The following is a 25,731-nucleotide window of genomic DNA, read 5'->3' on the forward strand; positions in this document are numbered from 1 at the left end:
TTCTTGGATGAAGTAATTTCAGGAAGAGCGGCAGGCGGCGAGACCTCGTCACTGTTTTCTGACAGCATCCCTGGATTGACCTTGTTGCTTCCACCTGGGCTGCCTTGAGTAAGCAGCCTGTGGTGGTGCACGATATTTCTGATGCTGGTAGGAAGGGTAAAATGAGGTGTAAACTTGAGGATATTTCCGATAACCACCTCAAAATGAATAGGCTCCTCTGCTACGTGCTCCATGAAAGGGGGTCTTCCTGTATTAGATTGTGCCCAAAGCCTTAGCTGTGTCAGTGTCAGTCTTAATGGTCTGTAAGGGGTCATCAATAAGTTTGCCAAACAGCGTCTCACCATCACACAGCATGCTTAGTATTTTGCTTTGCATCTCAGGGCGAAACGTTGTTGCCTTCAGCCAAACCCGATGCCTGAGGACAGCCACACCAGCGAGCTGACGAAAGGCTAGGGAAGCCACATCCATAGAAGCATCTATAATTTCTGATGCCGATCTTTCCCCCTCAAGAATAATCTTTCTTGCTTCAAGTCTTTTATCGTCAGGAAGGAGGGCCATGTAAAAAGAAATATCGGACCACATTTCGTGGTCTTATTTTGCTACTATCGTTAGAGCGTTAACAGCGCACAACATGCACAACATATGAAATCAGAAAAGATTCCTACTGCAAAATTCATGTTACGGGCCATTACTGCTTGGAATGCTGCAGGAGGTTACTGGGAGGCCATGCAATACTACTACCCACACCTCTTTAGCAAATGTAGCAGGCCTGATGCACAAGTTACCACTTGTGTAACGATATATCTGTAAGAGACATTAGTTAGTGATAGATTCCTTACCTTAGAATATCCCCAGGCGTCAGACTGGATCCGGAAAATTTTTGCATAGCAATACCCCTGCGCGTCATTAGGCGTCGTCTGCGGCTCCGCGTCCGTCGTCGGCGTCGTGAGCGCCGGAATGACGTTGCCGGAGTACTTAGACGCCGCCCATGCGCGCTGACGTCAGTTCTGATACACAGCTTTTCCGCGCCAGATACGCAGAGCCATGAGAGAACCAACACTGGTTTGAACAGAGGGGGTGCTGAACTGTTCCTAAAGAGAATGAAACAGACTGGCGTGACCATAGGTGTGTGTGTTACACCTTTGGGCATCCATTTTGTTGGACAGGTTTGCCTCACACACCCGAAAGGGTGTCATGCTTCATCATAGGCGTTGCTCCTCGTCGGGGAGGCGGTGCAATCCCCGACGGGCTCACCTCAGAGATGGGCTCTTTGGCGGAGATCTTTTTGTCCAACAGCCTATTGGTGAAGTGCAGGTATGTGGGTTAGGGCAGTAAGTTTCCTGGAGAAGAGTGATTAAAATGTAGCAGGGGGTGCCGGAAAACACTTTATTCTGGGGGTCCCCCTACTGCAGTTAAAAACACGGAACTAGCTCGCTGGGTGACGGCAGATTAGGTAGCGTAACCCTAGACGAGGCTAGAGTGAGGGTTGGTCAACATGTTTCTCGCCTGGGAAAATTCCCGAGATTCGTCAGGACCTAGTGAAGGTGAGAGTTAAAAAGAAAGAAAGAAAAACATGCAGAGTCACCTACCCATCACCTATTCGAGCTCGGCGGTGATGGGTAGGTGACTCCGCACGAACACAGGAAGCTTGAGCCAAAACTATAGGCACAACCCCGATGTACCGACCCGCCGACTACTCATGTGGTAATTAGTCCATGACCATTAGGCATAGGATTAACCCCTGAGGTAAACTACACGAAACACATGACACCAGCATGTTTTTCTTTCTTTCTTTTTAACTCTCACCTTCACTAGGTCCTGACGAATCACGGGAATTTTCCCAGGCGAGAAACAGGTTGACCAACCCTCACTCTAGCCTCGTCTAGGGTTACGCTACCTAATCTGCCGTCACCCAGCGAGCTAGTTCCACGTTTTTAACTGCAGTAGGGGGACCCCCAGAATAAAGTGTTTTCCGGCACCCCCTGCTACATTTTAATCACTCTTCTCCAGGAAACTTACTGCCCTAACCCACATACCCGCACTTCACCAATAGGCTGTTGGACAAAAAGATCTCCGCCAAAGAGCCGCTCTCTGAGGTGAGCCCGTCGGGGATTGCACCGCCTCCCCGGCGAGGAGCAACATCTATGATGAAGCATGACACCCTTTCGGGTGTGTGAGGCAAACACGTCCAACAAAAAGGATGCCCAAAGGTGTAACACACACACCTATGGTCACGCCAGTCTGTTTCATTCTCTTTAGGAACAGTTCAGCACCCCCTCTGTTCAAACGTGTGGTTCACACGGGCACAAGCTGACACTGGACCTTCCCCCTTCTTGGGTGGTAATTGGTGCCCGTCTGATCGATTGATCACTCTCCCTCCTCTTTGATGACAGAACCAACACTGGTGCCATGAAACTAGGGCCCTGAAAGGGGATGACCTTAACCCTAGATATCGGTTCGCAGAACGGGGAGGATGGGTGGGTCGGTAAGGAATCTATCACTAACTAATGTCTCTTACAGATATATCGTTACACAAGTGGTAACTTGTGCATCTGAAAGAGACACGTTAGTGATAGATTCCTTACCTTAGAATAGATACCCCAGCAATACCAACCCCAGTGGTGGGTCTGCGAACCAATATCACACCAGAAAGTCCTGGAGGACGGAACGGCCAAAGAAGCCATCCCTCCGGACTTGACTGTCCAGGCAGTAGTGTCTTGCGAACGTGTGCAGCGAGGCCCACGTAGCTGCCTGACAAATGTCCTGTAAAGGGACTCCTCGGCCCAGGGCAGTTGTTGTCGCCGTGGCCCGAGTGGAGTGCGCCCGCAACCCAGCAGGGGGCTCCTTCCTCGCCATGGAGTAACATGCTTGAATACATAAGATGATCCACCTTGAAATGGTCCTCTTGTGTACAGCCTTTCCCTTCTTCGCGCCCACGTAACCAACAAAGAGTTGGTCATCCACCCGGAATTGGCGTGTGCGATCAAGGTAGTAGGAGAGCGCACGTTTTGGATCCAGATAGTGGAGCCTCTCCTCCTCTTTCGAGGGATGCGGAGGCGGAAAGAAGGTGGGCAAAGTGATGGACTGCCCGATGTGGAATGCCGTGACAACCTTGGGCAGAAAGGAAGGTCGTGTACGTAACACCACCTTGTCAGGATGAACAGATAGGAAAGGTGGAGAAGAGGAAAGAGCCTGGAGCTCACTCACTCTCCTGGCAGAGGTGATGGCAACCAGGAAGGCAGTTTTCAACGTGAGAAGGCGGAGAGGACAGTTATGGAGTGGCTCAAAGGGAGCACACATCAGATAAGTGAGAACAAGATTCAAGTCCCACTGGGGCATCACGAAGGGAACAGGAGGGAACATGTGTGTGATGCCCTTCAGAAATCTGCTTACAATGGGGGACTTGAATAAAGAAGGCTGATCAGGTAGCCTTAAGAAGGCGGAAAGAGCAGAAAGATACCCTTTAAGAGTGCCAGAGCAGAGCCCTGCTGGGCAAGGGAAAGAAGGAAGAGCAGCACTTCCGAAAGGGGTGCAGAGAGAGGATCCACAGCCTTTGCTGTGCACCATGCCACAAATCTGTTCCACCTGCAGGCGTATACCGACTTTGTGGAGGGACGCCTGGCTGCCAGAATGATATCACAGACTTCAGGAAGCAAGTCAAATGGCCTCAACTGTCGCCGCTCAATCTCCAAGCTTGTAGGTGGAGACTGGACAGGTTCGGGTGCAGCACCGTCCCCTGCTGCTGCGACAGAAGGTCCTCCCGAAGAGGCAGACGAATCGGGGGATCGACTGACATGCTGAGTAGCTCGGGATACCAGTATCTTCGTGCCCAGTCCGGAGCCACAAGGATAACCTGGGCCCGGTCGCGCCTGATCTTCTTCAGCACTCTGGGCAGAAGTGGGAAAGGCGTACAACAGACCGCAGCTCCACTCGCGACGAAAAGCGTCTCCGAGCGAGTGCCGCCTTGGAAATTCCAACACGCAGAACTGATGACATTGCGCGTTCTCTTCTGTGGCGAATAGATCTAACCAAGGCTCTCCCCACTGCCGAAAGGGACCTTGCGCCACGTCCGAGTTCAGACGCCATTCGTGATCCATCATGCACCGACGGCTGAGTTCATCCCCCCTGGCATTCTGAGAGCCTGCCAGGTGTTGAACCACCAGGGTCACACCCTGATGTTCCAGCCATTGCCATAGGCGCAGAGCCTCTTGGCAAAGGGTCCACGACCCCACTCCGCCTTGTTTGTTGCAGTACCACATGGCGGTGGTGTTGTCGGTGAACACTTGCACTGCACTCGCCTGGACAGAGGGGAGGAATGCTTTCAGTGCTAGACGAATCGCCCGCAGCTCCAACATGTTGATATGGAGCCGGGACTCCGCCGGAGACCAGAGGCCTCTGATCTCCGCCTCTCCCATGTGGCCCCCCCAGCCCTGGAGGGACGCGTCCGTCACAACTACGTGCTCCGGGTGGGGTAGGGAGAGGGATCTGCCACTGACCCAGTCGCGGTCCGTGAGCCACCACTGCAGTTGTCTCGCAGTGCCCTCCGAGATCAAGACATGATCGGACAGGTTGCCCTGATGCTGGGCCCACTGAAACTTCAGGTCCCACTGCAGAGCCCGCATCCGCCACCTGGCGTGATGCACCAGAAGGATGCAGGAGGCCATCAGCCCCAGAAGCCGCAGCGTCAACCTGACCGAGACTCGGGATAGCGGCTGGAAGATGGGAACCAGAGCCTGAATATCCCGAACCCGCTGTTCGGGTGGGAAAACCCGAAACTGCGCCGAGTCGAGAACCGCTCCGATGAAGAGGAGCTTCTGAGAGGGACACAGGTGTGACTTCGGCACATTGATGGAGAACCCCAGCAAGTGCAGGAGGTCGGCCGTAGTCTGGAGGTGGGTGACGACTACCTGGGGCGAGCCCGCCTTCAACAACCAGTCGTCGAGGTAGGGGAAGACTGATACCCCCTGCCTGCGCAGATGAGCTGCGACCACCGCTATCACCTTCGTGAACACCCGTGGGGCGCTGGTAAGGCCGAAGGGGAGCACGGTAAACTGAAAGTGCTCTTGGCCTACCGTGAACCGCAGGTAACGCCGGTGGGCCGGCAGGACGGGGATGTGGAAATAGGCGTCCTGCAGGTCCAACGCTACCATCCAGTCTCCCGGGTCCAGGGCAGCCAGGACCTGAGCCAAAGTCAGCATCTTGAACTTCTCCTTCCGGAGGAAGCCGTTGACGTTCCGCAGGTCCAAGATAGGGCGTAGGCCCCCTTTGCCCTTCTTGGGCACCAGAAAGTAGTGGGAGTAACATCCACACCCTACTTCTGGCCCAGGAACGCGCTCAATGGCCCCCTTGGCCAAGAGGGCCGTGACTTCCTCTTGCAGAAGTTGCAAGTGATCCCCCGACACACGGTGGCATTGCGGTGGCATGGATGGAGGAGATGCCTCGAAGGGGAGGGAGTAGCCCCTTCGGACAATTTGCAGCACCCACCTGTCCGAAGTGACTGTGCGCCAGTAGGAGAGGTGATGGCGAACCCTGCCTCCCACAGGCGTCACATGGGCCTGAAAACTCGGAAGGTTTTGAGGTGGGCGCTGCTGAGGGAGGTGTGGACTGGCCTCGCCGTGGTCCCCGACCGCCGCCACGGCGGTTTCCACGTCCGCCACCGCGCTGTTGGACATTCTGCGGTGCGTGGCTGATGGTACGTGGTGGGGCGCTCCTTCCGTGGCCACGAAAGGAGCGAAAGGCAGCCGATTGCTGGCGCGGGGCCGTGAGGCCCAAGGACTTGGCCGTAGCCCTGGAGTCCTTGAAACGTTCCAGCGCATGGTCTGCCTTGTCGCCGAAGAGGCGACGGCCATCAAACGGCATGTCCAGGAGTGTGGCCTGGACATCGGCCGAGAAGATGGCGGACCGCAACCAGGCGTGGCGTCGAACCGCCACTGTCGTTGTCATCGCCCTGCCCAGTGAGTCCGTTGTATCCAGCCCACACCGGATAGAAAAGCGTGCTGCATCTCGGCCGTCCGCAACGGCTTGGCCGAGTTTAGCCTGGACCTCCTCCGGGCATCGTGGCAGCACCTCTGCAACTGTGTCCCACAGAGTGTGGGTGTAGCGGCCCAAGAGACGGGTGGTATTCACAGACCGCAGCCTTAAGCTAACAGACGAGAAAACCTTCTTCCCGAACTGTTCGTATCTCTTGGATTCCCTGTCGGGCGGGGCCGACGGGAATGCGGTCTGGGAGTTTGAGGCCTGGATGACCAGACTCTCGGGGGTGGGATGGGTGGACAAAAAGCATGGGTCGCCCGGGGCCGGGCGGTAGCGTCTGGCCACGTTCCTATCCACAGGCGGGCCTGTGGCGGGCTTGGACCAAGTGCCCACAAGAACGTCACACAAGGCCTCATTGAACGGCAGTAGGGGCTCCACGGAGCTTGACTGCGGTTGAGGACCTCAGTGAGGAGATTAGTCCTCACGGCCGCGACGGGGAGCTTAAGGTTTAAGGCCTTAGCTGCCTTCGTCAACACTACGCTATAAGTAGAACCCGCCTCCGAAGCCACAGTCGGAGGTGAGTTAAATCCAGTGTCTGGCGATGTGTCAATACCACTGGCCTCCCCAAGCTCATATGTCCAGTCCTGCTGTGACTGGCAATCTAGTGCCAGAGGGTCCTCGGACCCCTCCCAATTTTCCTCGTCACCTGTGTCCTGGAAACCAGGATTAGCAGACAGAGCCTCCTCGTGAAGATAAAAATCCCCAAAGGCCGTCGGAATCGGCGCCCAGCGGTGCCCTTCCGGCGCCTGAGTAGGACCGCAGGAAACATTGGGGGCGGCACCCACAGTGGGTGCTGGGGGCGACACCTGTAGGGACGGCGCCGGCGAGGTCGTAAGGTCGACCGGCGAGGTCCCGGATCCGGAACCGGATCCGGCGAGGTCCTGCGGCGCCGAGACGGAAGTCGCCAGCGGCGTCGGAGCCGAAGCACCCGACGGCGTCGGAGCCGAAGCGCCCGACCCGGAAGGACCTCCAGACGGAACCGTCGGGCCCGAAGGCGCCACTGGAACCGACTGAGGAGGGAGGGCCCTCATGGCCATGAGGTACCTCTCGACCTCCTCTGGCGTCGCGCCGTGCCCAGGGACCCGAAGGTGTGGGGCAGGCGGTGACGCTTGCGACTCCCGCGGAGCCGCGTGGGCGGTGTCGCCCGAGCCCCCGGCCGCATCGTGCGAGCGTCAGGGCGGGTCGGAGGAATGATGACGCCGCTCCGACCTCTCATGCCTCTTACCTGAGGACTTGGAACCAGACGATCGGTGTCCACTTCCGGAGCTTCGATGACTCCGACCTCGCGACCTGTCCTTCGACCTCCCGTGGGACCGGGACCTGGAGCGGCGCGGGCCGACTGCCTCAGCTCGAGTCGCTTGCGGAACCGCTCCCGCCTAGCCTTCGACGTCAGGGCCCGGCAGTCGGAGCAGTTCCGATCGTCGTGGTCGAGGCCTAAGCACTTCAGGCACCGGCGATGGGGGTCCGTGACCGACATGAGTCGATCGCACTTCGAGCAAGGCTTGAACCCGGGCATCCCTGGCACCGATAGAGTCGAAAACTCGACAAAAATGAGAGATCAAAAGATCAAAAAAGTTCAGTCAAAAATTGACTGGGGGTAGAGCTTCTTCCGGATCTGCGCTAGCTGGCGTGGAAAAAAGAAGAACTGACGTCAGCGCGCATGGGCGGCGTCTAAGTACTCCGGCGACGTCATTCCGGCGCTCACGACGTCGACGACGGACACGGAGCCGCAGACGACGCCTACCGACGCGCAGGGGTATTGCTACGAAAAAAAATTCCGGATCCAGTCTGACGCCTGGGGATATTCTAAGGTAAGGAATCTATCACTAACGTGTCTCTTTCAGATGTATACGGGCCCAGAATGATCAGGTGTGGAGTTTTCAAACTAGGTACTTTTGGGCCCAGAGACTCATAATTGCCAGTTGTGGTATTTCACCAAGCGTGATCACTCTGAGGTAAATAACCCAACTCTAAATGAGGGCCCTTTTAATGAGAGGTATGCCTGCTAGTGTCATTTAATAGCCCTTTTACGGGATCCTACAGGTGCCTTAATCAGCTTCCAATAAATTATCTCAAAGGAGCTTTGCTGAGGCTTAAGGCAGTGAGCATACCCTCTAAAACGTCTGCTCTTAGCTATACTGTAGGTAACTGGAACACACCTGTGACATTAAAAGAGACTAGCAGATAATTATAACTGCAAACAACAACAGTGGTGAATTTCAATACAGAGCCTAGTATTGAGTGAACCATGCCTGTAAGAAATCCACTAATGTATAAACACAAACATGTACAAAAAATAAAATATAAAAAACCCACACACAGTAAGTAAACAAATGGCACAATCAAAACTTATTAGAAAGAGTCAGGTGTGACTTTAGCACGTTAATAGTGAACCCAAAAATGTTAGGAGGTTTGTTGCCATCTGGAGGTGTAGCCAAAGATGTAAGGAGGTTTGATCTCATCTGGAGGTAATTAACATCTGGCTGTGATGGGCCCGCCTTCCACAGTCAATCATCAAGGTATGAGAAAAGTGGAATTTCAGACATCCAAAGGTGTTATGCGTCACTGCCATCATGTTTGTGGACAGCCAAGAGACTTTGATGAAGATGAATGGGAGCACAGCAAATTCGAAATGCTCTTGACCTCCCTTGAATCACAAATAGTGTGTGTGTGACTGAAGGAAGGGTACATGAAAGTAGGCATCCCTCAAGTCCAAAGTCACCATCCAGTCACCTGGATCCAGGGCAGTCAGAGTTGGGCTAGCGTGAGTATCTTGAATGTTTCCTTCCACAAGAAGGCGTTTAGAAGACAGTTATCTCAGATCAGGTGAAAACCTCCGTCCCTCTTCACACAAGGAAAGAGATGGAGTAACAGTCCCTATTTCCAATGCTAGGACACTCTATAAGACTCCTTTGGACAAAACAGCACAACTTCTTGGCACAAGATGGAAAGGTGCTCCTATTAAAGAAGCTCTGATGTGGGCGGGAGGAACGGGGGATCTAAACGGAAAGGCAGGGAATAAGCTTGTTAAACAAGCTGACGGACCCACTTGCTGGATGTTATCTTTTGCCACCTCTGGAGCAAATGTCTGATCTTGCCTCCCAACGGGATGTCATGTGCCACGGAGGATAAACTAAAGCAGCTTGGAAGATCATGTAGCAGGAGCATGTGACTGGAAAGGAGTTCACCCTGATGACCTGATAGTTGTCTGCTTGATCCCTGCCCCCAACCCCAAAAGGACTGGGGTGACAGCTGCAGGGGCAGTGGGCCTTGGTATAGGTGGTAAGAAATGTATCTAGAGTAGCCAGGGAAGGGATGAAACTGTTTAAGGTACTGCTTCTCAGGGGTGGAATGGCCCAAGGAACATGCAGTGGTCCGGCTTTCTTTAAAGTTTTCCAATGCTGAACCAGCCCTCTCAACACAGAAATCCACAGGTGAGCTCCATTGAATTGCATGTCACAACGAGGCTTGCACTTCGCCTGAGAAGACCATGTAACTCACCCATGTTTGCTATCGAATACCCTGCTAGTGCCAACTGCTCTCCTCAAACAATCAGTAGTGTTCAGACCAGACTGGAGGATTATTTGGAAGTATCTAGCCCATCCTGGATGCTCGGAGTCAGGTTGGCCCAAGATTAATCAGGGACTGCTGACAAGATCTTGCCACCAGCAGCGGCTCCCCTGCTAAGGCAGGAGTGCAGCCCCATTGCTCTTTGAGTAGTGGACAAAGGAAAAATAAAATGATAATGCCATTATAATATTTAATTTTATTTTTCCGTTGTGAGGTAGATTTAAAGGACGGGGCTGGGTTGTTGTCACAGCCAGTATGGGAGGAGTCCTTAGGGCAGTTAAGTGTGCATGACAGTTTGGCTGGCGTCTTGGGCCGGCCAAACTGTCATGCATACTTTGCATGTTCTCCATCGGGCTGTAATGCAGTCTGGGTGGAGAACATGCACAGGATCATAGTTCCCATCTGAGTGCCGAACCACGGCGCTCAGAACAATCAGGATGCTGCTGTCATTGTGACAGCAGTGCTGAGATTGGCCATGGGGAACCTGTGTGTGCTTCCTGCTTCTGGCAGTAACAGAAGAGAATTGAGGCGAGGTGGCGTCCAGTAGCAAGATAAGTCATTTTTAAATTATTTTTCTACCTCACCCCATCCATGCTACTGATTGGCAGCTGCCACTGCTTTCCACTTATGGCATGGCTATATCTCCCCAGCAACAACTGATGTTGACTGACCGGAGAACCACAACCCAGTGCCTGGGGAAGATTCCAAACAACTGGTTTCCTACAAGTCCATGATTTAATTCTCATCATCACACTGTTGGGGAAAATAAGGCCCCTTATACCCAGTGTCATTTCGAAACACTGATGGCTCAGATCGGAATCTGAACGAAAAAGTTATTGGAGTGATGGGGTGCAGCACTGAGGCAAAGGCTTGGTGCTATCTGACTCGGATTGAACTGTAGGAATGGGAGTCTTTCTCTTGCGCTGGCACTGATGTCAAAGTGATGGGAGTGGTTTTCGGTATCTAATTTGAAGACAGCTCTGGTGTCAGTGCGGAACTAGAAGTGGGTTAAGGATGCACAGGCAGCTGCAACCTGACTGGAGGCCTCCATGGATCCTTGGGCCCTCACTGGCATGCCAAATGGAACAGGTAGAGTGTAAAAAATTCGCAACAAGGTCTCTATAAAGGCCTCAATCTGCTGCAAAGATGCTGCTACAAAGCTATAGACTTTGGGTGCATTTAATCCATTGTGGAATCAGCTCCTGGGCGGGGGACTGGGAGTAAGACCCTGACGTCCTCACTATGTCTCAGACTGAGAATAGTGGAACTGGGATGAATCTTCTTGGCCTTCTTGTGCTTTCACTCCAACTTGTTAAAAGACTTGGACCATGCTAAGGACCTGCCGTGGGAGTTGGCCCGGGAGCGAGTCCGCACCCTCAACTTTCCACAGGATTTGCAAGACTTACTTCAGTGTTCTGTGACATAAAGCTTCACTTTGCATTCCCAGATCAACTTTGAATTCATAAGTTCATACTCCTCGCAGGACATGGATTTGTGTGCTGAACCCAAACACTAGAGGCACACCTAGTGACATTTGCTTGTGACAGTTCCTACAAGGTGTAAACCCTGTAACATGCTGCTCCATCTCTTCTGGGCCTAAATGAAGACATCTTGGAGCCCCACAGCGCCACCTACCAGCATGTGGGAACATTGATGTTTAGGATCTTCAAAGATTCAGGCTGGTGCCGATGGATATTCTACAGGTGAGGAATCTATGGTTAGAGGTATCCATTAGAAAAATATAACTCAAGGAGGGGGAAGGGCAGAGAATAACAAATAAGTTTAAGCTTTTGGAAATTTCTGAACTGTGTCCTAAGCTCAGTTGTGCAACTGGAAAGCAAACTTGAAAGGCTGGATAACGTCCATCAGTGTCTCAACGTAGGATTTACTGGGAATCAATATTGCAATCGATACCAAGACTGGAGTTCCTCATGATCCTACTTTGTAAAGTTAAGGGTATTTGGAACGAGCTCTGCTGTTAGTTGCTGGGGGTCATTTTGCTATTGTCTATGGAGATTTCTATTCATGAAAAAAGTGAAGTTCATACATCTCATCCCTTTTCCAGAAGCTGCTGCATGGAAAAGACACAAATCAATATAACTGTGTTGTTTTGTGCTACAGATGTCAACAGGGTTATAAGGAAAATAATGTTAAATCTACTCCAAGAGGACCAAAAAACTAACTAATAGGGGAATATTGACTGATGAACAGAATACCCGAGTAAGACTTCACCAAAAAGATTATCAGCATCACATAATGAAAAAGTCAGTGTGAGATGCTGAAGAGCATCAGATTGGTGCTATTACAGAAATCATACAAATTAACAAAGGCACAGGAGCAAAAAGGCAAAAAAATTAAAATCATGAGAAGGTCAATGTGCAAATTCCAACTGGCAAATGTTGCCATACATATTTGCAGAAGATCTGAGCTCCTGGAAGTTGATACAATGCATATCTCTACATTGTGACAGCACAAATGAAGAGTTTTGATACAAAAACCAATACAGGTGATTTTAACATGAAACATGATGCAAGAAGTAGCAAACAGGATGATCGATTGATGACTCGAAAAAAAAAGAGAAAAGTAATGTCTGGAGTATTTGTGAAGGTGAGAGTCATAAGCCTGTTGGAAAAGATTTGTATTCAGGGATTGCATGATTATTACAGAAATTGCCTTTCATGTTATCGAGTAAAGGAAGAGATTTCCAGAGAGAGAACTTTTAATCCTGAATAGTCCACCAACAAAATGTTTGAACTCCAAGTCAGCATGGAGCCAGTTTTGGGCATTAGGTTAAGTGTTTGGTAAGATGGCATGGTAGGAGCACATTTGTGAGAAAGGATGATATCTGTCCATCCCACAGAAAAAAAATCAATGTGGGGTGATGTGATCACAGCAGCTTGAGCCTAAAAATTAAGCAAGTTGCATAGTACCGCTCTCTTTGGAAAATTCAATTGTCTTAGTGCAAATACTTCAATTTATTCAGTTGGAGGAGTTTATATGGAGATCAGCATGGCAAACACTCTGTGGGACAAGTCCACAAGGACTGAATTGGTCAAAAACCTGAAGGTGGTAAAAATGCTTTTTATGTTGTGGACAAATGGATAGGCTACTGGGAGCAGGCGCATGGAAAGAGGCCAGTCGAATAGTGGTTAGGAAAGTCCTCAAAAACTGTGAAGCAGGACTAATAGTGGTGTATCCAGTTATGGTTGCTTAAAAGACAATTAACAAATTGGCAATAATCAAATTGTTCATTAGATATTAATGAGTAACTAGATCCCATCAGCATACATAAGCAACCCTATGTTAAGGATTTCAAAATATCTTAAAGGAGTATCATAGATGATGATGAAGATTGGAGCAAGTGCAGACTTTTGAGGAACACCATTGGTGATGACAATGGAGGTGGACCTCACGTTCACCGGGTGAATCTTCTGGCTAAAAAGAAGTAAAAGCCTAGGACAGTAAACTGATGCTACAGCTGGTAATTAGACGGTCAAGGTATAGTTTTTATTCAACCGTGTCAAAAGAGGGAGAAAGATCAAAGAGGGTCAAAGAAAGCCTGCTGCTACTCTGGTCTCAAATGTACATGGTAGAGATCTCAGTTGCTAAATGGGATTGAAATCCAGATTCAAATCAAAAGGTTCTTCTGTTCTAGGTGGGCATAACGTTAAGAATTTACCAGACAATTAAGTACTCTGACACAGCAAGGGATGGCAGAAAGTGGTTATCAAGAGTTTCTAAGTGCATATTAGGCATTTTAAGTAGTGAATCCCTCTTTTAAGGCTAAGCATGTACTGAAAGGCACAAACCACCCAATTAAAATTCAGAAAGGAGGAAGATACAGAAAAGAGAAGCTCAAGCTTGCCATGAATGCGCTTCGATACCTACCCTTGGCCATCAGAATGGCTAAAAATCATTAGGATGGCCAAATATGTCCAGAACGATAACAAACAACTGTCGCATAAAGAGGTGAGAAACTGCCTGAGACAGGAGTGCTTCAGGCCAGTCGCAGAAGACAGTGCTCTAATGAGCCTTGAAATTGGCCAAGATGATCATTTAAGGAAATGTTTGCCTTTAATTAATCCTTTGAGGGAAAAAAACTACATGGCAGGTTTGTTTCGCACATTTATCATTTTACTGGAAGACAATGCAATAGAAAGAAGACATATTTCAGAATGACAATGCCTCTCAAAAAGAAGTACTGTTTTCATTGTCATTCATCAAGGTCACCATTCATCAGCCGTAGTCTACAAGCTGGGGTTAGTGATTTTTCAGTTTCACAAACACCAATTGTTTTTTAATTTATCTTAACTTTAACCCTAACTGCCTCAATTTAATTAAAATAAAAACAGAAAATGTTTCCATAACACACACACAATTTCTTTCTCAGATAATTTTCAAACTGAACATGTGATCTATTAAAACGGGCTCCTGGAACTCATACAAAAATGAAACATTAATGTTTATGAATTAAAAGACATTCATGTAAAACAAATAGGTTATTTTTCTTTTCCACTTATTCGCCTTTAATAATGTTCAAATGTACAAATTACTTGAAAAATTCAGCTGAAGGAACATTTAGATTGCATTAGGCACCACACCTGCACGGATTCCAAAGTCAGCAGTCAAAACATGGAGACTTCTTTCTTATTGCTGTCCCTCTTTCATCACCCTCTTGCCTTGCCTGCTCATATTATATATCTTATCATATCATACATGGTGATGGTTCACTCTCCTCAAGATACCAACTTTCATAATGGAACATACCTGTTATTAAATAGATTTGAAAGGGAATCTGGAGGAGAAAGTGCCGGCTCCACATCTTGGACACTCAGAGGTGCCGGGTTACCAGGTGCGTCAAGCAACTGCCTAAACCCAACCACATTGTCCAACAAAGACTCAAGGCTGTCATCTTCTTTAGACTGCTCCTAAATAATAGAAACAAATAGAAGTATGAGCATGGGTGAACAACGGGGAGTATGATATGAAAAGTACTTTTGTGCATAAGGGAAATAAACTGATCTATCAAAAGTACTAGAAATCAAATATTCAATTGAATTTAGTATCCAGGTGAAACACTGGTATTGTTAATTTGTCTTCTTTGAAACTGGAATAAGCGTGTAGATCACTTATCTATTCATCCTAAGACACAAGAATGTTAATGTATTAATCCAAGTTTGTTCACTTGATTTGACGATCCGCATATTAGCCAGGTGTCGTAAATATTTAATTTACCGTCTTAATTTCTATGCAGGTAAGTACTTAATCAATAATAACTCAATCGGAAAGAAAAAAACAGAGTCCGGGGTGTTAGAGTTCTTAGGGGTTTTATTCCTCAAAAAAAAAGGAATCGTTCCGGAACTGGATATCATGTTCCTGCAACCACAAGGGGTTCAGGAAGGGATAGAGCAATATTTTATTGACAATACATAGCTTATATACTTAATTCATATCATAGAAAGCAATATAGTAGGCGTAACAGCTGAGAAGAGACAAGATAACAGCATCCACGTGTTGGGAGTACGTAATCAGAAGGCGTGGACTGGGCGTGAACTAGAGGTGTGTGCTAGAAACGTCACAGATAGGTGTCACAAAGGGGTTGCACAAAGCAGAATGTTGCAATGTCAGCAGAAAACTGGAGCTTGGATGTGCGCGCAGCTGCATGACGTGTGATTGACGTGGAAACTGGAGGGTGCAGGGGACTTGACATTTACACTAGCGGAAAGAGACAGAAGTCTGGCATGTCAGATCAACTCGTACTTCTATCATATCTGATATCTGATGTTTGGGAACCATATTATCTAGAGGGAAAAGTCTCTGGGGCAGAAGCTATTCTATACTGACTGAGAGTGCGTGTATAAGCGCCTAAGTGTCTGCATGAGAAGCGTGGGGGCATGGGCCTTCCATGGGAGCATGGTAACAGAGGCTATGAATTACTTGCACGGAGACAGTAGGCCGGCCCTTGTGCTCTGCAGCTGGGAGGGTGTTTACTTAAACTAGTAGGCAGGAATGTATTTTCGAGGAGCGGAACAGATAATTCGAAGGTTGTAGTCAGTCTTGGCAGGCAGCAGGCTGAGCTAAGCGCGGTGGGCCGCGCTGGAAGTAAGTCAGAGTTCACGGATACAGAGACAGCCTGGGCTGAGGCTTTCAGAGTCAGAAGCCAGGAGAAAAAGGCTCGATGGCAGAAATTCAGGGCCTGCTTTGCCAGAGCTGAAAAACGTGTAAAGTACACTACAAAAAGACGTTGGCATGGCATACTTAGGAACGGACTATTCAACCCATTCAGGGTGGGTCTGGAAGAGGACATGTTAACGTTGGACGCAAATGTATTTGCGTCTTCATAGCTGGCACAGGAGGGAAGTTACATGCACTTTAAGCTGGTACATGGAGTCGGTGGGGTACACGCTAGGGAACACAACTTGACCATAAAATCTATATTTCCTCACAGGTATGCCCACATGTATTGAGAATGCATATGTAACAGTGTGAATAAAGCAGCCAAACAGATTGTTAAAAAAATGTAGGGCTAGGACCTTTCTCAAGATTTGCCCGGCGCTAACCGCCCTTGTACCATTCGAGTTTACCAAGCAATGAGGCAGGCGCCGGAGACCAGAAGGCAGGAAACAGAAGTTTATTCCGACGGAGCAGAACACATCAGATCAGACAACAAGGTATCGTCTCGAGGTGCTCTAACAGCCTCTCGGAGGCCTGGCCTCTTATACACTGGTTTATGGCATGTGACCTTTCTTTATTACAATCAGAACATTGTAGCATAAAGGAAAAGACATCCCCGTAATCCTCGTGTCAATCCCACCCCCATATACCTTCACAATAGAGGTCCTCAACCTGCTGATAAGAGGAGGGGGTCATCACGCAGCTAAGTGTTCCGTCGAGTCTTAGGATGTGTGCGCCTGATCATATCACAGGGGGTGGGGAGGCCTGGATCAATAGAGGGTCCTTTGAAGGAGAGCGACCTCATACAATAAGGGGCAGTAAATGATATCTCCCGGCTTAGGCAATGGCCTCGGACCTGTGTGGACAGTCGGACACGGGGTGAGGGGCCATCAATGGAGTGGTATTCATGCTGCGTGGACAATCCAGTGCAGAGGGGAGGTTTATCAACAGAGGGGCATTCATGGGAGGAGAGGAGGTGTTGGTCAGGCGCTGGCGTGACTCCCAAGGACAGGGTCATGCAGAAGGGTCACGCTCATGAGGGGGAGGGAGGGGGAGCCAGGGTGCGCGGAGGATGCTTGCTGGGTCAGAGGGGCGCGCTGGCGATTGATCGTGGACAGGGAGACCATGATATCTAAAATGGCCACCGTGCACGTAGTACATAGGTGACCTAAAATGGCTGCCGTGCACGTAGTACATAGGTGACAAGCTGGCGCAGATGATGTTCAGATCGCAAACTAAAATTCCACAGTCCTCCCTTTTAACATGTCTCGCCAACTTGTCAGTTTGGATTTATCCCCATAAGGCCACGTATTTCTACTTCATAGAGGGGGCTCATGTGCTCATTTCGGAAGTCCAAAGTCTTTGGGCACATACAGTTAGAAACAAGGCCGCACAAAGGTGGCAGACATTGGATACCTAAGCAACACCCACATAATATCACAACAGGTATCAGCACGAAGGAAAACAACTTCCAACCCCAATTTTTCAAAGTGTCCCAAAACCAGCTCCCAAGCGACCATCCTTCCTGTTCTTGGTGAACCTCTGAGGACAGTCTGTGGAGGTGTTCAATGGCTTTGTAGACTGAAGGCGAGTTGTCTGGCACGTAGGTGCAGCAGCTGGATCCGATGATGCGGCATGCTCCTCCTCGGTCGGCTAGGACCACGTCTAGGACAAGACGATTTTGAAGGGTCACGAGGCGGACCGCCTGAAGCTCCGCAGTGTTGTTGGCGAGGATGCCAGCCGTGATGTTGATCGTTGTTTCTACTGCCTGGGTCAGGTGTCGGATAGCACGGCTGTTTGCCATTGGGCCCCACAGAGGAACAAGACCCTTTGCTGCATCCAGGAACTGTGCTCCGGTGGAGTCGGCTTGTCCAAGGTCGTCTGCACGCCTCTGCCGGTGATGGTTGGCAGGGGCTACATATGTGGGTGGAAGAACGAAGGCAATGTAACAGATACCCCTCCAACCCTTCGGGAGCCAGGTGTAAGCTTTGGTGCCACACACAAAGTACATGTTCGGAGAAGCAACAAAGGAAGGGGGGTCAGCTGAGTCCAATGTTCTGGTGATTCGGCAGGCGCTGTGACCCACCAGCTGCGTTCCATGGCCTTCGAGACACACGAGACCTGTGACATTGATAACAGACAGGGCCACAGTTAGAGTGGCGGTAGTTTGTTTTTGCAGATGAGTGAAGGTGGTTCTGGCTGGATTGTGGAGCACCTGTACTTCGACTCGTTCTTTGGCTGGAATGTCTTTGATGAAGGTGGCGCCTGCGAGCGCAGGACACAGGGCAGCAGGGGTCTTTCCTGTTTTGTTCAGCCAGAACCCAGAGTAGAAGTGTGACACTGTCCGGCTGGAGGTGGCGTTGTCCTTGTGGCTCTCTTGCATGAGGATCAGCCAGGCGAGGCAAGAGCCGTGAACTGAGAAGGGTGAAGGGATGAAGGGGATGGAGTGTCCAGTGGCATGCGGGAGCAACCCGCAGATCCAACAGTTCGTAGCATTCGCAGCAAGGTTGTGTTGGTGCAACAGTTGCACGAAGGAATTGTTCCAGAATTCCCTGCGCCTTTCTCGGAGCTGAGGCGACAGAGAGATTAGGTGATGCTCTTTCAGGGGTGTCGGCTGTGCAGTAGGCAGCAATACCTCATGGGCCGGTGTGCTTTCCTCCAGAATCCAGAAGGAGGTCATGAGGAGGAGGCAGAAGAGGAAGACAATGAAGAGTGCAATTGTCTTTGATTTGTGCAAGTTGTCAGTCTTTGGATTTCTATACTGGGTATTTCCTGTTGCTTCCATCATCTTCTTATCTGGCGCTTCCATCATCTTCTTATCTGGCGCTTCCATCACCTTCAAGGGGCTCGGTAGTGGGCAGAACCACAGACTTCGTTTAGCTTCTCTCCCGGCAACCCTTGATTGTGTTTAGGTCACCGTTCTGAGATTTAACTTAGTCCGTGGCCTACTTAGCCGAAACTCCCTCCTTTCGACGCAGGAAATACCCTTCTCTGGATGGCACAGTGGGATCAGAGAATTTTGCAAGTTCGAGTGCCTCAGTATCGGGATAACAGTCCAATATCGGTCGGTCTTTGCTCAGGAGCTCTTCTTGGGTGCTGACGTTTTCTGTCGTGGCCAGGTTTGCAGAGACCTTCCGGCAATGATGCGCGTGCAGCCAGTGCTTCTTCCCCTCCACTCGGAGTGCCGTTCGGGTGGTGATCAGCACTTGCCAGGGGCCCGTCCACCGAGGTTCCAGACTCTTGGTTCGCTGGAAATTTCGTATCAATACGAAATCTCCCGGTTGGATGTCATGGCCGGGGCCCCTGGAAGCATCGGGGATGGCCTGCTGCACCTGTTGATGAATGACAGACAACGTTTTAGTTAACTTGCACAAATAATCAGACAGTAGGACGTCTGGGACGTCGTGAATGGAGGTCGGTTTGGGAGCAGTCCAGAGATTCATCGGTCGCCCAAACACGACCTCGTAGGGGGTCAAATGGTGCTTGGTGGGAGTGGAGCGCATCGATAACAATGCCAGTGGGAGGGCATCCGGCCAGTTAAGTCCAGTGGTGGCCACTATTTTTGCCAGTTTCAGCTTCAGTGTGGCATTATGGCGTTCCACTAGACCGGCGGATTGGGGGTGGAAGACCGCATGAAATCGTTGCTTCACCCCCAACCCCTTTAGGATTAATTGGATAACCTCAGCTATGAAGTGGGGGCCATTGTCGCTCCATAAAATTCGACAAAGGCCATAGCGAGGGAAGAATTCCTTCAGTAGTACTTTGGCAGTAGTCATGGCAGTGTTGTCGCGGGTTGGATAGGCTTCTACCCATTTGCTGAAGGCACACACGATGACTAGTACATACTTCAGGCTTTGGCATCTCTCTAGTTGGATGTAGTCCATCTGAAGGACCTCAAAGGGATGATTGGGGGTCCCAAACCCTCCCCGGGGTACCACAGTTCCTTTCCCGGGGTTGTGTTGCAGGCAGATAAGGCACTGCTGAACTAGGCGTCTGGCTGAGTCAGGGATTTTGTCGTTATGCCAGACTTTGGAAATGAGTTCGATCATGGGTGCAGATCCTATGTGTGCGGGGGAGTGAGCCATTGTCAGTATGGGAATCAGATATGAGTCGGGCAGCAACCATTTGCTTGCATCCTTCGTTCGCCAACAGCCCTCCTCATCCTTCAAACCCACCCTTGCCCACTTAGTCAGCTCGTGAGGGGTGCTGGCCGACTGTATGTCTCTGATCATTATCCTTGTGTCACTCCATGTTTCTGCTTGTGACCTGGTCATGTACATGCGTGTCACCGTTCTATTCTCAGCTGTGGTTCGTGCAGTGATGTCGGCCAATGCATTCCCTTGTCCGACCAAGTCTGTCACCCTTTTGTGTGCCTGACATTTTATCACCGCTAATCGTTTGGGGAGGAGAACTGCTTCAATCAGAGCGGAGACTAGATCTCCGTGGAGGATCGGGGTGCCGTGGGACGTCAGGAATCCCCTCTCCCTCCACAGGAGCCCAAAATGGTGGACCACTTCGAAGGCATACTGGCTGTCCGTATATACGTTCGTGGTGGTCCCTGTGGCTATGATGCATGCTCGGGTGAGGGCTATCAGCTCTGCTGCCTGGGCAGATCGTTGTGTGATGCAGGCTGTCTCAACTACTGTTCGGGCCGTCGTTACTGCATAGGCAGCTGAAGTGGTGCCATCTGGGAGTTTGATGCATGAGCCGTCTACCCATAGCTCTCCATCGGGGTCAGGAAAAGCAGTGTCTCGAAGGTCAACCCTACTCCTAGTTTGTTCGTCCGTGAGGGTCACACAGTCGTGGATGGGAGGAATGTCGGGGTCATTTTCAGGCAGGGGTAACAATGTGGCGGGGTTCAAAGTCGTGCATCTCTTTAGTGTGATGTGGGGTGCAAGCAGAGTCAACTCGTACCCTGTCAGTCGTGCGCTAGTCAGGTGTTGGGTCTTGGTCTGGTTCAAGAGGGTGTCGACTGCATGGGGTACTAGCACTGTGAGGGAGTTGGAAAGTACAATTCCCTCGCTCTGACGGATAGAGACAGCAGCGGCGGCTACTGCTCGAAGGCAGGCAGGCAAAGCTCTGGCTACAGGATCAAGAGTGGCGGAGAAGTAGGCACAAGGGCGCTGCTTAGGACCAATTGATTGAGTTAGGACAGACAATGCGCATCCCTCCCTTTCGTGGGTGAAGAGGGAGAAGGGTTTGGAGTAATCCGGGGTTCCTAGGACAGGCGCTGAGCAGAGTGCATCCCGTAATTCCTTAAAGGAGGCTTGACACTCAGCGGTCCAAGGAAGCGGGGAGGGGACATCTTTGGTCAGCAGAGCAAGTAATGGTTTCACAATGAGGCTGTAATTAGGCAACCACTGTCTGCAAAAAGAGGTTAGGCCAACCAAAGAGCGGACCTGCTTTTGTGTTTTTGGGATGGGGGTGTCTAGGATGGTTTGGATTCGGTCGGGTGTAAGTTTCCTCCCTTCTTTGGACAGAAGATGGCCTAGGTAAGTCACCTGTGGCTGACAGAACTGTAACTTCTTTTTGGAGACTTTATGGCCATTTTCTGCAAGAAAGTGTAGGAGTTGGACGGTGGCTGTCGTTGCAAGCGGGGTGGTGTCGGCCGCCAAAAGGATATCATCGACATATTGGATCAACACCACTCCCTCTGGTAGCTGGAAGGCATCCAGCTGTCTTTTGAGGGCCTGGCTGTAAATGCTGGGACTTTCAGTGTACCCCTGGGGAGCTCTACAAAATCGGTACGAGCGGGATTTTAAAGTGAAGCCGAAGAGATAACGGCTGTCTGGGTGAATGGGGATAGAGAAAAACGCGTTCTTAAGGTCGATAACAGAGAAGGTGGTGGCAGTGGACGGGATGAGGGTCAGAATGGTGGTGATATCAGAGACTACAGGATATTGGGGTACAACCACTTTGTTAATCTCTCGTAAGTCGATGATGAAGCGGTACGCTTTCTCATCTCCTTCACCTTGCTTCTTAACAATAGGTAGGATTGGGCTGTTGCAGACGTTGCTAACCACCTCTTCAACCACTCCTGCATCTACCAGAGACTGAATGATCGCTACCAGTGCCTTCTCACCCTCTGGCGATATCCGATATTGCGGGAGTTTCGGGAGCATAGCGTCCTGTCGTACAGTTATGTGAATAGGATCAATCATCATTCGCCCCACATCAGAGTCATTCTTGGCCCACAGGTACGGAGGCAGGGTGTCAAGCAGGGACAGGTCAGCGTCAGTTATGGAGCACATGTGTCGTGGGGGACGGGATCTGGGCATGTCTGGGTTGTCGTACAGGATGACTCGTATTCCATCTGGGGAACACCTAATGGTAGCTCGAAAATGTTTCAGTAAGTCAATGCCCATAATGGCGTCAGGGGAGTTGGAGGAGAGTAGAAATGTCGCGTCAGTGGTGTTGTTTTCTAGGTCAAAAGTAATAGGTACGGACAGGGGGTTAGTGGAGGGCGTTCCATCGAAACCTATCGACGTTATCTGTGAGCCAGACAAGGGTGCCCTTGGAATCAGTCGTTTTGATAACACACTACGTGTCGCCCCAGTGTCTACCAAGAATGGAGACTCTGTACCCAGGACCTTAGCGGTGACATAAGGACCTTGCTGGTCAACACAGAGCTCGACTGGATCCCTCCCTTGCCCCTGGCAGTCCTATGCAAAGTCGGGGGCATTTTCACCTTCGGACAGCTGATATTGGTTCTGTCGGGGACGGTCAAATGTGTTCAGTCTCCCTGATCTGTCATTGCTGGTGTCGTTGGTGCTCCCTCGTCCTTGTACTCTATTTCTCGGACCACCTGCCACATCCCTGGAGTCTCTATTTCTATTCACTTCTAGCAAAACCGGACACTGGGATTTCCAATGGCCAAACCCTTTGCAGAAGGCGCATTGGTCATTGCTAATGTCTCTCCGTCCTGTGTGGGATGTTGGGGTGTGATCTTTAGGAGGTAGATCTCTGGGGGTGGTTGATTGGTAGTTCCCCCTTTGGTGTTCCCGTCCTACCGCTATACCCTGTATCTGGGCTATCATTACCCTTTCCTTTAAATCTTTCTTCTTTTTCTCGGACGCCCTATCATTCTCATTCTTTTGGTGCTCGTAATACTGAGCCATCTGAAGGATAGCTGCGGGTTTGGAGGCCCCCCAACTACTCTCACTCGTCTGCAGTTTTTGGGAGACTTCTTGTGTTAGTCCCTTTACATAATTTTGCACAAACAGGTGCTGTCCGGTTGCGGTGGTCATGTCTTGGCCACTGTAGTCGGAGAACACTGTCTCGAATCGGGAGAAGTATTCTGACACATCTTCCTGGGGTTTCTGTCGACAGGCCGTGACTATCGACCAGTCTACTTTTCTTTCCGGGACCAGTGTTTTTAACTTCTGAACTAGTTTGTCTGGGAGTTCCAGTATGTCTTTCACTGGTTTACTCCCCGGCTCTCGCTGTCTATCTAGTTTACCGAGTTGGTCCCAGGTATGTCCAAACAGATCCGTGTGGTCAGCCTTCCGGATTTGCTTCCACACATCAGCTGGCAGGCATAACCCAAAGAACAAGTCAATGTCCGCTAAAGTCATTATTGTCGAACCCAAGGCTGTGCCTAATTCGGTATAAAATGCCGTCGGGTTCTTTCTTAAATCGGGCAGGGTTTGTTTGAAGGTTAGGATATCCTGTCGGTCCCATGGTTGGTAAACCCAATTGTACACAACCCTCCCCTTTGCATTTTCATTATTAATATCGTCGTTCGTTCCCTGGCCCCGTGGCGGGATCCAGTAAGGAGCCGCTTCTCTGATAGGCATCATAGTATTGGCTACTTCTGCCGAGGTTGTTTCAGGGACCGTAACCTTGGCTTCTGGTTTCTGCTCCGCGAGGTGGCGGAAGACCTCAAGCATTTGCATGAAGAGTTCCGTCGCCTCACGTTCAGTCCCATCTCCAACATCAATCTTCCTATACAGTGTTGTTAGTTTAGCGGGACCCTTACTCTGATACCTATCTTCATACGCGTTCAGGGTGTGGTAGCTGAATCGCAAGATGAAATGCCGTCTGTGGCTGTCGGCATGTGAATTATATATGCTCATTGTGTATTCTTCGCTCTCCTTTCGTTCTACCAATGTCTTTGCTATTTTGTCGATCCCATCCCGCTCATCTTTGCTTAACCTACTTAGCCTGGCTGATGATTGTTTGCTAGCCTCGGGGTCGTCTGACGAAGTTGTTAATGTGGCTGGTGCGGAGGCCGTGAGGGCCGGTGCACTAGCACTAGGGTCACTTTCACTCACACTCGGGGCTTGCAGGTTTTGTTGGCTGGGAGCATATGGAGGGGGCATGTAGATGATTGGGGGACCTAGCAGTAACTCATCGTTTGCCCGTTGTTTGGAGGGCAATTCAGGGTAGAGTGCAGAGGGGGTCCTAACAGGGCATTGGCCTGTTGACCCTGATTCTTGGTTCTGTGTAGCTTCTTTTCTTTCTTTTATTTCCTCTTCTAGTTGCTTTGCGGCTAGGTGGGCTGCCTTTCGTAATTCTTTCCCTATTTTTGCTTCTTCTCTTTTCTTTCGTTGTTCCGTTTCTTTGCGCCACATGCCGATACTGTCGAGCATAGTGGGCGTGGTCTTATTCTTCTGGAGCGCTATTTCTAATGTTTTTATTTTATTTTCATTAAAGGAACCTATCAGTGGCCACTGACTTTCAGGGTTCTTTTTCGTATATTTATGCCATAGTTTAGTGTAAGCTATAGCGACTAGTCCATACTTAGTGAACATGTCCTTATTAGGGGTGCCCTCCAGTGGAGCTGGATGGTTCATCTCTAATAAGCGGTCCGGGCTAAACAGGCTACCAACCAGTGGGGAGAAGATAGGCATGACGGATTACAACGGGGACAAAAGTCTGCACTACCTATCTTATCACGGCGGGCAAAGACTAGGCAGAATATTTCTATTCTCCGTTGTTTGCCGGCGGTGAATACCTCAAACGAACCAATACCGAATAATCGGTCAATCAAAAAAATTCAGTGGGGAGAATAAGTGGGCACGAAAAGTTATCGTTACCTACTCTTTCTCTCCCTGCAAAGAGAGACCTTGTTCTTCCCTGTTTGCAGAAAAAGAATCTCCAGACAATAATCCACGAACGACAGTTCGGGAAACAGTGGGGGAGGAAGATAGGCACGACGGATTACAACGGGGACAAAAGTCTGCGTTACCTATCCTTCACTGTTTGCAAAGAGAGAGCCTGTTGTTTTTCTCCGTTTGCAGACAGCGAATCTCCAGAGGTTTCAACAAAGCGTAATACTAGTATTATCCAAACAAAAACAATTTTCCTCAATTCGTCGTGTTTACACGACCTTATCCGGACCGCATGGACGGTTTCCTGTCCTCTGGATCCAGCGCCCGATCGTCCTCTCTCCTTCGTGATGTTCGCGGCACTCCTGATGGTTCCCAGTCAGGACCGTAGATCACTCGAGAGAGGTCTGTTCAGAACTAGTGAAGGTCGGATGATCGGCTGTCAGACGAGGGTCTATCGGACACGAGCTCTTCCCGATCGTTGCAGTCGTTCACTCTGTCATCGGGACCTCTCCCACTGGATCCACGTGTCGCTGATGGGCCCCACGCTTTGGGACGCCAATTGTGGAAAAAGGTAGGGCTAGGACCTTTCTCAAGATTTGCCCGGCGCTAACCGCCCTTGTACCATTCGAGTTTACCAAGCAATGAGGCAGGCGCCGGAGACCAGAAGGCAGGAAACAGAAGTTTATTCCGACGGAGCAGAACACATCAGATCAGACAACAAGGTATCGTCTCGAGGTGCTCTAACAGCCTCTCGGAGGCCTGGCCTCTTATACACTGGTTTATGGCATGTGACCTTTCTTTATTACAATCAGAACATTGTAGCATAAAGGAAAAGACATCCCCGTAATCCTCGTGTCAATCCCACCCCCATATACCTTCACAATAGAGGTCCTCAACCTGC

General features: G+C 50.1%; 1 protein-coding gene across 2 annotated transcripts in view; it reads right to left on the bottom strand.

The window, feature by feature from the left end:
- VIRMA (vir like m6A methyltransferase associated) overlaps positions 1-25,731 on the bottom strand; it is an 811,754-nt gene that overhangs the window by 271,645 nt on the left and 514,378 nt on the right. For both annotated transcript variants that reach the window (XM_086966010.1, XM_086966009.1), the window contains exon 20: positions 14,371-14,531. In XM_086966010.1, coding sequence (XP_086822136.1) covers positions 14,371-14,531 — 161 coding nt within the window. The remainder of the gene's footprint in view (positions 1-14,370; positions 14,532-25,731) is intronic.

The sequence above is a fragment of the Lissotriton vulgaris genome, chromosome 4_1 (genome assembly GCF_964263255.1).
Source record: "Lissotriton vulgaris chromosome 4_1, aLisVul1.2, whole genome shotgun sequence".
Taxonomy (NCBI): domain Eukaryota; kingdom Metazoa; phylum Chordata; class Amphibia; order Caudata; family Salamandridae; genus Lissotriton; species Lissotriton vulgaris.